At 38.6% G+C, this 17,950-nt stretch overlaps 1 protein-coding gene across 11 annotated transcripts in view; it reads left to right on the top strand.

Annotated features, from left to right (window-relative positions):
- Window positions 1-4,244, top strand: part of pde1cb (phosphodiesterase 1C, calmodulin-dependent b) — a 116,414-nt gene extending 112,170 nt beyond the window's left edge. For all 11 annotated transcript variants that reach the window (XM_026151014.1, XM_026151007.1, XM_026151003.1 and 8 more), the window contains one exon: window positions 1,004-4,244. In XM_026151014.1, coding sequence (XP_026006799.1) covers window positions 1,004-1,020 — 17 coding nt within the window. In that variant the 3' untranslated portion in view covers window positions 1,021-4,244. The remainder of the gene's footprint in view (window positions 1-1,003) is intronic.
- The last annotated feature ends 13,706 nt before the right edge of the window (window positions 4,245-17,950 follow it).

The following is a 17,950-nucleotide window of genomic DNA, read 5'->3' on the forward strand; positions in this document are numbered from 1 at the left end:
CCACGAGCAACAATGACTCATCCAGGAGGTCACAAAAGAACCCAAAACAACATCTACAGAACTGCAGGCCTCACTTGCCTCAGTTAAGGTCAGTGTTCATGATTCAACAACGCGAAAGAGACTGAAAAAAATGCTGTCGACCAAAAAATACCAACTTTAACTTTTTGAAAGGTTTTATTCCTGTTGCATCTGTGTAAAACTAACACTGCATTTAAAAAGAACATCATACCAACAGTCGAGCATGGTGGTAGTGTGATGCTCAGGAGCTTCTGTGCTGTTTCAAGACCTGGAGGACTTACTGTAAGTGATGGTACCATGAATTCTGCTCTCCACCAGACATTCCTGAAGGAGAACGTCCAACCATCAATTCATGCCCTGAAGCTGAAGTTCACTTGAAACATACCAGCAAGACAACCTCTGAATGGCTCAAAAGAGCAAAATGAAAGTTTTGCAGTGGCCTAGTGAAAGTCTGGACTTATATCAAATTAAGATGCGTGACTTTAAACAGGCTGTTCATGCTCAAAAACCCTCCGATGTGGCTGAATTAAAATAATTCTGCAAGGAGGAGTGGGTCAAAATTCCTGAAAGGTGGTGTGAGAGACTCATTGGCAGTTATCACAAATGCTGGATTGCAGTTCTTGCTGCCAAAAGCGACTCAACCAGTTTAGGGAGCAATTACTTTTTCACACAGATCTGGATAAAATGTTTTCCCTTAATAAATGAAATAATTGTTTAAAATCTGCATTTTGCATTTATTTGGGTTATCTTTGTCTAATAATAAAATTGTTTCAGTGATCTGAAACATGTAGTTGTGAGGAATGCAAAAAGAATAAGAACTCACCAAGGGGGCAAATACTTTCCACACCACTGTATCTCCCTTGAAATAAGGTAACTTACTAATTTTGTGAATCACAGTGTTGGAGTATTTGATTAGAAGATAACACAAATATATCATTTATTTCCCTAAATGATTAATATCTCTTTCCTGTTTGCCCCCAAACAGAGGTCGTGATGGAGTAAGTAAGCTGGGGAGTACCAGTGCCACTCTGTTGTCACTGTTGCTGCAACTTAAACCTGCTTTAAATCTTGCATGGGAGAACTCAGACTCACGTTAGAGAGTCATTAGTTGGACTGTGCCGCCCTCTACAGGACACTGAGAAACAGCCACCTTTGCTTCCCTGTCTTTATAATCAGCCATTTTTTTTTCTTTTCTTTTGCTTTTATCACGTTTCTGCTCCCAGGCTCTCACGTGCATTATTCTTTTCTTCCTGCTTACTGATAAAGCCAGCTAAGATGATTTAATGACCTGATTTTTTCTTTTTTTCTTAAAGTATACCATCGATTTACTTTTCTCCAAGTATGTTCAATAAGTATGTTTCACATAGCCACATACACGTAGCCATTGTACAAGTCCCACTTTGCCTCAGCAGCTCTCTTCATGGTTTGGTTATAAAACTGAAAACCTTTTTTTGTGTTTTTAAGCAGTCACATATTTTAATTCTTCAATCACAGACAAAACGCAGACTTGTTTTGAAATGCAGAGTAAATGCACATTCAGAGGGACTCTTATCTGCTACATAGCATGTACAGTATACGGACATGTGTACAGCACTACTGTTTTATTCTCACGTAAAACGCTCTACCCCTTTGATTTGGAAGTTCCTGTTGGGAGCTTCTTATGGCCGCTGAAGCCACTTTAGACACATTAACATGCAATCTTCACCACCGGTTGTGGCTCATTTTCCTCTGAACAATGCTTCCTTCCGTAGTGCTTTCCTCAGACATTGTGAAGTTTTAACACGTTTGTGCTCCTTGCAGTCAGGAACATATTGTTGATGTCCTCTTTACTGTATATATTAGACAGTCTGTATATGTCTGGAGAAGGAGTAGAAATCTATCCACAATCCACCACAATTTTTGACATAGTTTAAAATAATAGTTGAAAACAATGGGAATGCCTCTTGTGCAATTTAAGACATATCACACACGCAAATCCATTCAAGTTTTTGTAAGATATAAAATTCTCTTTTCAGTACTTTTTTTTTTTGGTAAAACAATTTGTATTGCTCATGTCACGTATGAATCATGCCCTAGATGTGTTTTAAGATCCTCACAAAGTTTGTCTTCTTCTCGATGCCTTCTTACATGGATGAAAGCTGTAGCAAAATGTCAACATTGTTTGCTGAAAAATCTTCTATATGTATTTTTGTTTCCTTTTCCAGCACAGTTACATAACAGCAGCTTCACCTTCTAGGTTGTGGGCGTAGTGTTTAATGTACATGTTTACAGTGTGCTCATACACCTATTAGCAGGCTGAATCCATCTGATGCATCACAGGCTATGAGTCCCCACTGTATCGCTTCTTGGTTGTTTGCCAAGGTTTTTAAGGCTTGTAATCTCGTGTACAGATGATGCAAATATTGCTTACTGTGCAAATGTAACATATTAAACCACTGCAATGCAGGTTCAGCTTTTACTATTAATGTAATACGTATAATTGGAAGAAAGGAAAAGAAGCATTGCGGCAGTATTTGCAGTATGATGGCTATGCTTTCTCCACAATAGTGCACTTTTATTTTATTTTCCTTGCATTCTTTTATTTGGAAATTCCCAAATTGACTGTGCTAAGGTCAAATTCCTGGCATTTAGCTGGCTTTTACAATAAGTTGTAAGCATACTATACATGTGTACACAGCTACTGATATGTATAGTATATATTATCCTGCGTTCTAAAAGGGGTTATTACCTTTTCCCCCTTTCATTTTTTTCATTGTAACAGGAACATCAGTTCTCTGGAGGGGTATGGCAGTTTTTCACGCGATGTAATCACATGCTGCTTTTTACCTAAAAAAAGGAAAAAATAAGAAAAGAAAAAACTAGAGTCATTGGTTATCAGGCCAACTGACTGAATGTGTGCCTCTATCTGTACTTCCGTTTTCACACCTTTCATCTGTAGGAAAATTTTGTGATGTCATTTTAATCTGTGCTGATCCGGTTAAGGTCAAACAAACCAGTTAATATCTTCCAACACACTCAAGATTTGAAAAACACACGTTGTCTCTGTAAAGTCAGCAGAAGTAATGTATTTACGATCGCATATTTTGCTCTATTTCATTTAGATGCGTTTATTCTGGCTGTTTTGTGCTGTACGTATGTTGTCCCTCTGTTGTTTTATTGTACCGTTTTGCTCCTCCTTTGTCTTGGAGGATGGATTGTCAAAAACGTGCGTCTGTAACATGTAGGGACTTCTTTTTGTTTCTCCTCTATCTGTGTCACTGTGATGTTTTCTTGCACCAACTTTGAAGTCAGAAAAATTCAAGAGATTCATAAATGTAAATTTCTATTCTAACAGTCTCGCCAAATTAGATTGAAAAGAAAAATTTATTGCATCCTCACAATAGGCTGCTTGGTAAAACAGATTATAGTTGCCCTACTGAGGGACCAACACATGTACAGTCTTGTAGTTTGCTCTACCTTCCACTAGCTACTGTGATAGCCTACTGTATGAATATGTAACAGGAATTTATACCAACCATAATAGGAAACATAGCTGTTATGACATGTAAAGACTTCTGAACATGGTGTTTTGTAATGTTTACTATGAAACAAATCATTTGTTGTTCATTTAATGCTTTTTTTCCTCCTTGTTTAGTCTGATTCACTCTATAATGACTGATCTCAAACTGTTGAAATGACTGAGGTTAGATGGGTTTGAAGGATTTGTGTGTGCGTGTGTGTGCGTGCGTCTTTGTGTGTGAGAAACTGCCACAAAATACTTAATGTGCATTTTCTGATCTCCTCACTGTGATCTTCTCTGTTGATGAGAGTATGATGAGATGAGTGTTTGTGGGAGAGAAACAAAAAGTGATGCAGTGGACTGTGTAAACCTGAGTGAACAATTCATTTTGAATCTATTCTAGTATTAGTTTTAAATGCTCCATCAGGCCAATACTCCTGATATGTTTGCTTTTATAAAAAGCATTCATAATATCAAGGTTAAATTGAGACAAAAAGGATAGGTGACATAAAAATAATAATTTTAAAGATGTTGAATTTCACTTTGTTCTGTACTACTCTCTACTACATCCCTGAATAAACAGACTGACTGAGTGTGTGTGTGTGTGTGTGTGTGTGCGTGCGTGCGTGCGTGCGTGTTGCTGTCCCATGCCGGCCAGGCGGCCGTGTGTGCCACCATGCTCTGTGACTGCACAGCCGTATCAATAAATCTTGATTCAAAGGGCTCAGATCATGTCTGCCTGTCTTCATTTCTGCAAAACACCATCTGACATTTTTAAAGATATAAAGATACTCTACATATTTTATACATAAGAGTATCTTTTTCAAGAAAATGACCGGAGCAATTATATATATAAAAGTCATTACTGAATCATGGTGAAAATTTCAAATCACTGGGTTAGAATATATAAAAGTAATTTTTCTTACATGACACAGGATGTGTTTGATCACATAAATGGCTTTACAGATCATCTACATGTTGTAGCTGTTTACTGTCACCAGGTGACAGTAAAAATATGTGAAACAGCCAGTTTGTGGGCTTTGCTGCTTTTGGCCTCACAGACAACAGTCCTGATCTGTGTTAAACCTGCATTGTTTTCTTTCATTTTCTTTTACCATTCAGGGGCAAATCTTCTGGTTTCAAAGACTTCTGGTCCCATAGAAGTCTATGAGAAAACAGCACTTGGACTTGACCTGCACAAACACTTTCCTGATGAGTTTATGGGCTCAATCTTTCATTTCAGGTCATGCTGCTGTAAATAAAATGGTAATAAGCATAAGAGAATGTCACAGCAAGTAGATCCACATGTTTGATTTGGTAGACTTTTACACCAGATCTCTTTTCAGACATGATCCTCTAAAAAAGTTTGTCTCCTCTTTTGATTAAACCACATTGCAGATGTGTAAACTACCAAAAGCCATTGATTAATTAGAGCCATTAATAAAGTTTTAAATCTAGTATCTGAATTTGGGTCATTCAAGTCTCCAGCAAGGTGGATTATCTGGGATATGTCCATTGACTTGGGACAGGATTTTAGTGTTGGTGAGTGAATGTTTATTTGCCTGCTAGTTACATTTCTAATATTTCATCTGTGTCTGTGTCTGTATGCTACACAAGTATAGTTTATGGAGATACATTTTTTAACCAAAGTTGTTCGGATTAACAATTTCTCCCCCTTATACAAATATGGGTACTTTTGGCTCCAGAAAGACCCATGTGGTTGGGTCCAGACACCAATTTGTGACACCATGGTGGATATGTCTAACTTTTATATTGTGTACAGCACAGGTGGGAAGTAACAAAGTACAAGTACTGCAACACTCGATGATACAGCATGTGGGGCATGTTATAAAGTGTTATCTAAGTACTAAATACTTCTGTGCTGCTTGGCATAAAGTGTGTCTGTTAGCTAAAGGTACAGTTGCTGTATATATAACTTTAATTGGAGATGGAAAAAGAAAACAGGACAAAAAAGCAAGAAGAGAGGATGTGTTTAAAGGTAAGGATGCAGTGATATTTGATAAACTGGAAATTTAAAGCTTACATTTAATGTCCCTATTAATTTTGGCATTTGTTTTTAATAAACATAAGATCCATACATGTGTTGGTGAAGTTATGTTCTGTCAGATGCACTGTAAAACAAAGTTAAGTATGCTAGCTGTGCATTTTTCAGTTTGGAGGGAAATACTAGGACGTCTAATGCAGGCCACACTGTCTAGTTTGCACTGGAGTTACAGTTAGGCACTGTACTGGGGTGGTGCAGCTCATTTGTGGTGTTCATGGTTAATGTTGGCTTAGATCACAGTTTACAGATATCAGATTAAGTTTAAGATGATTACTGATTCACTGAATTCTACCTTTTATAGTACTAGTACTAGTTTATACTGTTTAAGTTGGAGTTGGAAATGAGCCTCGATAGCTCATTTAACATCTGCAACAAGAGCAGCAGCACAGGTCAGCTGATCACAGGCTGTACACAGAAACTACTGCCACTCACAACAGAAATTATTCTGACTTTTAATAATTGATTCATTTCCCCACAATGAGTCACTACAACCAGCCTTGGAGTTCCTGCAGCACACACCACACTTTAAGGTGTGGAAACAAAGTCATCCATCCACAATGTATTAACCTTGTATTAACACAGCCAAAAGCAAAAAGAGCTATTAAATAAATCAATTCTTTGTTCTACATGACAGATGTTTAAACAGTCAACATTCATTAGAATTAGAATTTAAGTTGAAAAAGGTTTCCTTAATATTATTTTATTTTAGCTTTGCACAAAAATATCTTGTAGAAAGGTGCTCCAAAGACTTTTTACTTTTGCACTTTCAGAACTTTTCAGAGCCTGTACCTTTTTACTTTAACCCAAGTAAAGAAGTTAAATGAATATTTTCAACAGTATATTCACTACTAACTTAGTGACAATTGTGCATACATTTGCCAATTATGTTGTACATTCATAAGGTAGATGAACTCATGAAAGTCCAATATAAAGTATGGAATTCTTAAAATCGTGAGTTATGCAAAACTAAAAGAAGAAAGTCCAACAGTGGAGCTGAGATGAGCATGACAGATCTGGCTTAAGCTGCAAAATACAGGAGAATCTGCATCTCAAACTAGGAGTGTTAACTTTGTAAAGTATGAAAGGAAAAGTTTTCTGACAGAAAGTTTTATTTTCTTTACAGTGTTCAGTCACACTTTAGTTAGATTAAGGTGATGGTGTATAACAGACTTTGAGCAATGTTTTCTCTTATCAGCAGGCACTTTTATACACTCACCAGTAGGGATGGGTATTGATAAGATTTTAACGATTCCGATTCCATTTTCGATTCTGTTTAACGATTCGATTCCTTATCGATTCTCTTATCGATTCTTTTTTTTTTTTTAAAAGGAGAACACTAAAGTCGATTAGCTTAGAACTGTGTTTTATATCTTCTCTTTGAACAAGATAGAAATTTAGGAGTAACATGGCCTTACAAACCCAACAGTGAGATCTTAAGAGATCCACAGCCTACGGCTCTTCAATGGGGTGTCACAGGGTCCCCAGGAAAAAAAAATGTATATGTAAAATAATAAAATAAATATTCTCCTGTAGCAATAACAAAGTTTAACATAAATTATTCTGTAGCAATTACACAAGAATATCCAGTAATGTCCTGCCTACAATTAAACACATTCACTTACCAAAGTGAAATCGGGGACATCTGCTGTGGCAAATGGGTGCAAGCCTTTGACCACAAACTTAGACACTGCTGGGTGACATTCGTCTATCCTGGCCTGAAAGGAGACGCTACCGGTAGACTGCAGCGAGAACTGCCAGCATCTGAGCCAGCCAGACTCTGTCTCTCTCATCATGGTTATCTAAATGCAACCCACAGTAATAGCAGGTTTTGTAATAAGGTAAATCGCGCTAACATAATATGCAATGCTAATTGATTAGTTACCTGCAGTATTAACGGGAGAGGACATGGAAACGCTACCGCTGCTGCTGGGTTGAGCTTCGCTAGTCCGGAGCGGATCAAAAACACGACATTCGTTGAAAGCAATCGCGTGTTTTTTGAGCAAATGCTTTTGCATATTCGTAGTGTTTCCTCCCTTTGATGAAATCTCTACTTTGCAAGTATTGCACGTTGCCCTGTTGTCATCCTTTCTCATAAAGTGTAACCAAACTTTTGAGCGTTTGTGCCGCTCAGGCGCCGTGTTTCCTACTGGGTAAAAGACGCTACTCAACGTGATGACGTCATTCGGGGCGACTGGAATCGATAAGGGAATCGTTTTTAAAAGTGGCAAACGATTCCAAGGAATTGAAACAGTGGGAACCGGTTCTCAACAAGAATCGGTTTTCGATACCCATCCCTACTCACCAGCCACTTCATTAGGTACACCTGTTCAACCACTGATCAATGCAAGTATCCAATGAGCCGATCACATGACAGCAACTCAGTGCATTTAGGCACCAGAATGAGGAAGAAAGGTGATTTAAGTGATATTGAAATTGGCATGGTTGTTGGTGCCAAATAGGATTTTCCCACACTACCACCTCTGGAATTTACAGACTAGTCTGAAAATCTAAATTTTTATTTATTTATTTATTGCCTGTCCCATTTGGTTCTTTAGCCGTCAGAATTGTTGTCTGAAGACCAACAAGGAGACCCAGTGGATTTACTTTGCCAAATGGATCATCACGGCCTGGCCGTATTGGTCCATTTGATCGACCTTTGTTGTTATTATTTATTTTATTTTATTTTCAGTTGTTACAGATGGGACAGACATGACTGAGGGATAGGAAAGGCAGAAAGAAAGATGAAGGAAAAGAAAAACAGAAGGGAAGAGGGACAGTGAGAAAGGGCACTTAAAAAGAGAAAGAAGAGGAAAAAAATCTCCTGGATCACCTGTTGAGAGAAAAAGACGAGAAAACAAGCAAAAAACAACAACAACAGAGCAACATACTAAACACAACACCATCACGTTAATCTAGCTAAGTGTAAACAGCAGTAAATACTAAATATTGAATGTTGTTGTAGGACCGACAGTGCATAATGTGCTTGGAAATAGCAGCCAATAAAGGTGTAGTTTATGTCTATGAACAGTGAACACCTGTGTGCACACCTGTGTGGATCAGTGCGCTTGTATTCAAAAGGTTTCCCCATGTAATGGGGCCCTGTCCCCCAGGGCATGAAGCAGGCATGGAGGAGATCCAGGCTCCAGACATCCAGAGGCCCCAGAATGTGAGAGCCCAAGGAGGACCACTGGAGGGGCATCCGTGCCACCCTCCTGGGAAAATCTAAATATTAAATATCCAGTGAGCGAGTGAAGCTGCTGAGAAATGATGTAAGTGTCATGGACCTGGGTCATGCGACCTAGTGTTTTGAGTTTTAGTCTATTTTGATGTTTATTGTTTGTTTAGGTTCATTAAGTTATTCTAGCTCATTTCTTATTATATTACCCTTGTGTTAAGTCTCCCTTGCCGTTCATGTGTTTATGTCTGTGTGTCTTATGTTGTCAAGTTCATGTTGTCGTTTCTGTCATCTTCCCCTCCGTGTTTCCTGTTTTATTTTGAAAGAGTCTGTTCTTTGTTTACTGCATTTAATTTACTCTTTCCTGTGCATCATTATGTATATCCAAGTCAGCTGTTTCCTCATGTGTCTCCACTTCCCCTGATCACCTCATGTGTGTATTTAAGTCCTCTGTTTTCTGAATGTCGTGGTCAGATTGTCTGTTATCCCCAGCATTGTCTTAGTCATTGTTATAGTCTTAGTCATAGAACTTCATAGTATTTGTTTCTTAGTATTTTTTAGTTTACTTAGGGTGCCATGCTTTACTCCTGCTATCATCCAAATAAAGGATCGCTTTCTGTTTAAACCTGCAACTCCTCGTCCACATCTGCTTTTGGGTCTTGTTTCAAAAAATACACCAGCGCACCCCGCTGTGACAGTAATGGAGTGGGGATGTTTTCTTGGCACACTTCAGGCCTCTTAATAACAACTGAGCATTATTTAAACACAACAGACCCCCCAAGCATTGTTGCTGATCATGTCCATCCCTTTACGACCATAGTGTAACCATTTCCTGATGGCTGCTTCTAGCAAGATAGCAGGTTATATGTCATAAAGCTTAAATCATATTAGAATGGAATGGAAAATCTGCATTATGGATCTGCAAATCTGCAGGAACTGTGTTTTGCTATTGTAACCCAACCAGTGCAGGGGCCTCCCTACACCCTGGACTCTACGTTGTGTAAGTTTGTGTTGGATTGGGGTGCACAGTAGAGAGACAAGTTGGACACAGGCGTTCAATTTGTGGCTCGGACCGCACCGTTTATTCAGATGCTGGGGCAAACACCACTCCAATTCTGCTGCTGGCCCTTTGCAAATCACAGTAAACACTGCGTGTTTATCAACATAGTAAAAGCCAACAACAAATATATAAAAAACACATTAAGCAAAAATAATCATGTCCTTACAAAATTCCTTGGTCTCAGGAATGAGTATGACACAAAACTAACATAGCAGGATTACCAGCAAACTGTAGCTGAAAAGCTAATGCTTCATCTTGCATTACTTTGCCCGAATGAATGCTCTGCTAACTAGCGGGAATGTAGCCCGAAATTGCGGCAGATATTACCAAATGAAACATGCACACAAACTGCTCATACTCTTATCAGACAATACATGAACCTCCCAACAAACACAATATATGCTTAGCAAACCGCCATTTTACACAGTGGAACACTTATTTTTAAACAAAAAACCAATGCAGTACACCACTGACAGTGCTTACCTTTGCAAATCACAGTAAACACTGAACCAAGATGGCGCCCGCGCGAACGAGAAATCTGAACTACTGTGTCCTGCAGAGGACAAATGGTCAAAATTGCTTAGAGCTACCATATATATATGCAGCTCAACAGCGACACCTTATGCCTTATTCCAGTCACTGCCTTACACTATTATGTCAATATGGGCCCAACTCTCTGAGAAACGTTTGCAGCACCTTGTTGAATCTATGCCACAAAGAATTAAGCAAGGTGTACCTAATAAAGTGTATATGTGACAGGTTAGTACACATAATTGGTAAGCCACCACAGGTGCAATTCTACGTTTGCCAAGGTAGCTATGTTTGGAAACCTCCCAGAATGCACTGAAGCAATAGCAGCATGTATTTACAAGTCGTTTTATGCACATTCCCAATATTCCTGCATGTGCATTCCTGCAGTGTTACACAATATTTCACAATATGTCACTCAGAAATGTCCTCGTGCCTATTGTTTTAGTGTTTAAATGACTAAATCCCATTTTAAAATGTCAAATTAAATGCCATGTGTTCTGTCATTGTCATTTTAAGATAACTTTATCATCATAATGTTCTTCTTTGTTTTAGATTTACATACACACGATACACATGTAAAGAAAAAAAAGAAATTTTTGTCTTTGTCCGATATTGTTAATATTTACTGAGTGTGCACGGTATGTATTTTAAATGACAATAACTGTATCTTGACTTACTTGCTAATACGCAGTCCACTAGGTGTCTCTGTTAGACCTTGAATTAAACTGCAGCTCCACCAACAGCACAGCTCTCTCCCTCGGAGGGCCTGTGGTACTAAAAATGATCAACGGACTTGATGTATATTGTGTCACTCTCCCAAGATAGTCCATGTATAGCTCTTTATCCACCATATAGGCAACTCCACAAACATTACACCGTGACTGCATATTTATCACCAGTAGCATGCATATTCATGGGCAGGTTGATGGAGCTCGTGGAGGGATGTGTACGAGTTCTCAGCTCAGTGCTGAGTGCCGGAGCAGAAGGCGAATGTTAATTCAATTATACGGCAGCTGTTCCTTGGTGCCCATGGCCACTGTGTTTGCACTAGAACAGAAATCTTGTATTAGGTCCCTAGCCATAAAAGACCGTTGCCAGGCATGAGAATGGAGACTGCCTGTAACCAAAAGCCATCAACAGTATTTTAAAGAGCTTTTAATGCCTATTTTTGGCTTGATTGAGGAATCTGGTGCTGCTGAAATGTAAGATTTGAGAGATTTTTGCCGCTGCTGTTGTTGTTTTGGCTCACTATTGATTTACAGAGCTGTTGTTGTTTTTTGTAGTTGCTCTATTAAAGCAGCTTGGAAGTATAATGTGCAAATGGGTTTCCTTGCTGTATTAACTCCAGTCAAGGGTGACTGAATAGAGTGTGCATCCTGTGGTGATTGTTTTATCATATTGTCACTCTTTTCTTACTTTGTGCATGTGCACTGTGGAGTCATGCTCATGACTTGTATGTTTTAGGTCTTCAAATGTGCTCAAACAGAAGTCCGTACACGTCATGAAGAGAAGTGCATTCAGCAAAGGGCTACGTGCATACAGTGTGAGGGAGCATGTGCTGGTATTCGTGGTCCTCCCCAACTCCTCAGGCTCGGGCTTAGCTCCAGTTCTGCTTGATGCAGTAAGAGTAGGAGGAAGTGTGGTGGGAGGAGGGTGTGAAGGCATCCACTGGCCCTTACCTTCGTTACCCGGCTGTCTGAGACTTGCTCTGTGTAATTTAATCACACAGCCGCTGGCAGGAACCGCTGCTCTGATGTTACCTGGACCTGTTTGCTTTTCTTTCATCAAAAGGAAAACAGCCACACCTGCACAGAGGCTATGCTCAACTGCACATTGCATATTAATAATAACAGCAGCACTGATGTCACTGATGTGGAAACACCCTTAGACTCATACACTCAAATGCAATGTTAATAAAAAGAGAAAAGATTATTTTCATCGATGATGTTGCTTTATAAAATAGACACAAATGCTCCCAGGACTCAAGAGTGACATCTGCAAATCGCTTGTGTCGTAACATTATCAATCTACAATCGAAATATGTTCAGTTTACCATCACATAAGAAAACAAATGGAGCACTAATGCGATGGTACTACACTGAAGCAAAACAACGATTGACCTTTCAGGACGCCATTCTCTAACCTAACCAGAATTAACAGCACGCTTTTGCCACTTAACTACACGCGGTCATGTGATTCGGTGTGTGAAGTAGACATTGCATATCAAGCTGTTTAATAAAAATTAAACCCTTTCTATCCACTGGAAGGCGCACAGAGCTGTATTTAGAGTGACTGATCGAGAGCCCAGAATCAAAGGGGCCTGTGGCATGAGCTGCTAGTGTGTCTGGGAATTGGCCCAAATCTTAAAGAGCCAAGCTTTCCTCATCTTGACTGGGGGCCGACCCCCAAATAGGAAGAAGCTATTTCTACTGGCAGCCAAGTGGTTGCTTTTCTGGAAGCCTGTCAGGTGAGGAGTGGTGGCTGCCAACTGTAACCCCCTCAGGTGAGCACAGGGGGCAGGACAGACCCTCATCATGGCTGCAGCATTGTGACACGCAGCAGATGATGCAAGTCACAGAGGGCACTGAGCTCCCTAATGTCTCAAGACAAAGATCCTCTGTAAAAGACTACAGCGGTAATGGCTTAGAAAAACTCCAACATCCCAGACAACTGTGAGCAGCTCATTTGGAAGAGCAGCGAATGCAAGTGTGAACACATTTTAATTCAGAAAGCAGTTGTTTAGTTATGCATACAGGAGCTGTAGAAATATGGTTTGTTGCTATGTTGTTTGGTCACTACTGACCTTCACAATGTGTTTCTACAACGTTTTACTTTAAATTAAAAATAAATAAATAAACAAAAAAATAATCTGAAAATAATCTTTGAGCCTTCAGCACTCATAATGGCATTTTCATATTTTCTGATATGTTATACTCTAAAAATAAATCACTAATTAAATCAATATTGTTCCAGCCACCTGCTGTTGTTCAGTCCTCTGTTGTGGATTAGTGTGACTATACCGGAGGTTTCCTGTGTTTTGAAGAGTTGTCTTGAACACTGCATATATTATTATTATAAATCTTTACACCACCTTACTTAAGTATACAAATGCAATTTTGCCTCAATCTTTATATAAAAGACAAGTCCTCAAGCTGGGAGATGGGTGACTTGTTTTAATCGATACTGTACTATACTGTGCTAATTTCTTACAAATTTTTAATTATAAGAAGGTGAATGATAAATTTTAAATCATTTTAAAATGAAGAAATCCTCCATGTTAATAATGCATTTTGCCATTTACCATTTATGGAAACTTAAAAATAATCTGCTTTATCTGCTTCACCACCTGCACTCATGTATATATCATGTATCTATCTATCTATCTATCTATCTATCTATCTATCTATCTATCTATCTATCTATCTATCTATCTATCTATCTATCTATCTATCTATCTATCTATCTATCTATCTATCTATCTATCTATCTATCTATCTAGCACTTTTAATTCTTATTCTCATTTTTATTTTCATGTCTATTTAAGCTTAATTTATAACAGTATGTTTGCACTGAAGCACCACAGCAATTTCCTAATGTTGTAAACCCGCTCAACATTTGGCAATAAAACCCTTTCTGATTCTGATTCTGATTTAAAAAGAGCAGATAATGTACTGACAGAAAATTACATGGATGTTTTAAAGTGATGGTTTTATTTTATCTAACATTCATTGGACCCACGTTTTTACTCATTCTTAGTTTCATGAATGTTGGTCGAACATTTTTTTAGCTTGTACCTTCTATTAAAAGATATATCAAAAGTATTTTGTGTTCAGCTGCGAACTAAATACATCCAATGTGAGAACTGAACTGGCCCTGTGTGATGTCACTGTACTAAAAGCCTGTTATCTTTTGCTTGCATTTACTAATGTTTCTTTGTTATGTTTACTGTATTTTTTCAGATTACATGGTGCATGAAATTGTAAAGAAACAAAATTATTTATGCATTTTTTTATATACAACTGAAAAATGATCTTTGGTGATGGACCCCTAAGCATTAATCCTTGCTTTCAAAACTTCCCCTCAGAAATGAACAAACATTAATCACATTAATGAAATGAACAAGCACATTAATAAGGCTGTTTTTGACCATCTTAAATGCCTCTTCCATTGATAGAAAGCAGTTCTGTAGCACAGAGACAGTACCACCCCAGCATTGGGAGGAAGAGCTGAGAATCCCTGTCTTAAAATGAAAACAAACAAACGTGTGAGTGTTTTATTATCCTTCAATAACCTTCAGCATCACAGAACTGTTAGGTGATGTGGACTTCCTAGATCATTTTTCATGTCTCACAGGTACCTCGGGCAATAACCTTCATTAAAGCCTGACTATAAAGCCCCAACACTCACAGTCTTTGTTCTAAGCCCAGTTCATTCCTCTAGACTTCAGCACATATACTCTCTGGAAGAAAATACACAATCTCCAAATATTCATTTAATGTTGGACAGTGAATTAAAAATAGTTTAGATGATTGGCTTTTAAATAAATATTAAAGGCTCTGTTGACCAGCACATTAGAAGGCTGAAACTCTTATTTATGACGACAAGAAACAGGAACGGGGTTAGAAACTTGGTAACCCATGACCCATGAATTCAGGTAGTAATCATGTCTATCTGTTAGACTATAACTGAGCATCCACTTGCATGTGGCTGACCACATATTTTGATGCTGGTCATAAATGTGTTGGGATACCTACTAAGATGAATTTCTGTCTGTTAAGACTCAAATATATACATTTTAAATAACCTTTTTAAGCAGCTGTGTGTTAGTGGCAGCCAGTAAATGAAAGATGGAGTAGTCTGTGAAGACAATGAGGAAGTTCAGCAGGGTGGAAAACAATCTGATTTAAATTAATAAAATAAATTAACATCACATTTTATTGAAGTCTATCAGAAAACAACTCTACTATTGTATTCTCTGACTCAGCAAATAGTTCCCTGATGATCTCAATCGCTAATTTCAGGTCTTCTTGAATAAAACATGATGTTAATTATGCAAATTATGTTCCCTGAAAAAGAGGATAATGTAGAGTATGCTTTTAAGCTTGCAAAAAGTCACGACCTTGTGACTACCAGTGGGCTTAAAAAAATCACTGGGTGGGGTCACTGTGGTTTTGTCCATCATATATAGACTGTCAGCAAATGACTGGCATTTAAGTGTGCACCCTTACAATCAAAAGAACATTATTTCCATTTGCTGTAATTTTATATTTGGTATGGCACCCTGCCTTTCCATGTGTAGATGGGGTGGAGAGGAGCAGCAACATAACAGTACCATCAGTAATGAGACAAATGGCAATGATTTGGTAAGATATAGTGCAAAAGAAGGAGCTGGTGTAGAGGTGGGTGGCGAAGTGGCTTGCAGCTACGCAGAAGCTGTGAGCAGGCTAAAGCAGCTTAAATAGCACGCTGAGATTTATCAATCGGATGTGTAAAAGATTATCAGCTGATCCTTCAGGACTGGCACTGAGATTTGGACAGAGCCAAACACCGCTAAGCCAACCTTCTACCATCTTTTTCATATTTAATAAGCAGACAGGAGAGTGATACTCAATTTTCATTTGGCAAGACAATGTTTATGCACATTTGCCAAAATGTTTTCTTTATCAGTGAATATGAGCTCTGTTAGGAAAATCTTGTGAGACCTGGTTTCCAGATGTCTTTTTGCAGAAATATTTATTGTAGATTTTGTACCCAGAACAAGGAGGATGACATGTTGTTTTTTTTACAGAACATATCACCCAGCTCTTAAGGGTGTCCAATCAAATGGAGCATTTATATCTTTTTAACAGTTTACCCTCCCTTCCTGAATAAAACTGAAAACAAGCTTGAGCCTACACCAAAAATTGACACTAAAAGTAATGAGACGAATGTGTCTGCAGGCTGGTGACAGTTGACACAATAGTATCTACCACTACAAAGTAAACTGAATTAAACTAAAAATGATCAAATTCAATTATTTCTCTTTTATGTTCAAACTGTTCAGTTTCAAAAGCTTTATTTATAAAGAACTTTAAAAATTTCAAAGCCTTACAGCAAACATAAAGGACAACAGAAAAACAAAAGAAGGCAAAAGAGACCACAGGAGATGAGTGAAAACTAAAAACATAACAAAAAAATAAGAACTGCTGGAATGGATGAGGACATTAAAAGATGAAAAGTGAAGCCAAGGGGAAAGGAAGAAAAAGTCATATCAACACCAAAAGTGTCAATTAGGTGAGGAAACAGCATCACAGCCCTGTCAATCATATCATCCCAGGCCTTTGAGAAAAAAAATCCTGAGCTGTTACAAAAAAAATGTGTAAAAGTTGGCAAATCACTGAAGTCGTGCACACGCTAAAAACACTTGAAATTTTTGATCCCTCAGTAAAGTAAAATAGCACTCTGTCTGCTGCCTTATGCATCATGTTCATGTCTCTCCACCTATGCTCTGTGTCGACACACTGTATATAGTTGCTGGTGTCAGGCGCCACCGCCTCTGTTTTTCTACTGCAGCAAATAGTATTTCTCATCCATATCATGCAATGCTTATATAAAAGTAAAGATGTGAGTCTTACTTAAATATGATATCTGACACATTTTTATTTATCTTATCACTTTCTGTGTATGGAAGTGTGGCTTTCTACCACAACAGATTGTCGCAGCCACTTTGAGCGTGTGTGAACAGATTGTGCTTTGAAAAAGAAACGAGCGCCTGCAGCAACATCTCACGTCTGCGTCCCGACTCTGTCTGAAAACGGGACCAACATCTTTACATTATACATTTTCAAAAACATATCCATTATTCATATCTCCATATTTTAATGCTATTAGCACTTCTGTGCCACCCACCTAAATACCTGGGTGTCTGCTATCAAAGGAGCAGTGACAGTCTGAGTTACTTTGTGCATAAAGAAATGAGTTGAGATTAAGAAAGCGGTGCAGTGGTCGACCATCACATAAAATTTAATTAGATCTATGAGGTGATTTTATTGCTGTATACTGGGGCATTTTAGATTCAAAACACAAAAGGACTCTGGAGAAAGTTCCCTTTTACCTCGAACCAGAGTGATTTTGTTGATAGGTAACAAGGCAAGTGCACACACATACACATACAATGCTCCACCTGTGTGGGTGGGGGGTGTGGCCACTCAGCAGCTGAGTGGGGCAGCATATGGAGTTTCTAATTGGGTAGAACAGCACAGCTGGAGGACTCCAGTCCAGGACCTGGCCTCTGGTAATCAGTCCCACAATCCTCAGCCCTCCTCTGCACATCCGCCAGGCTGCATGCAAGCCACTGATAGGCGGGCAGGTGGGGTTCAGTCTCAACACTGTAACCAACAAGAAATTTGTCCACTTAGAGGTTTTCAGCTGGAGCATGACTCAATGTAGACTAATGTCACACAGCGTGCAATAAGAAGACCTCATTCATGAATTTAAGGCAAAATATCAAAATTAAACGAGCTCAGAATTCTGAACGGCTCCTGTTTCAGCAATGCTTGCATGCGTGCAGCACTTTACTGCTGTGAATGGTCAAGGCAGAGACCGTTTTATTGCTTTATATAA

This window comes from Astatotilapia calliptera, chromosome 18, assembly GCF_900246225.1.
Source record: "Astatotilapia calliptera chromosome 18, fAstCal1.2, whole genome shotgun sequence".
In the NCBI taxonomy this organism is placed as follows: Eukaryota; Metazoa; Chordata; class Actinopteri; order Cichliformes; family Cichlidae; genus Astatotilapia; species Astatotilapia calliptera.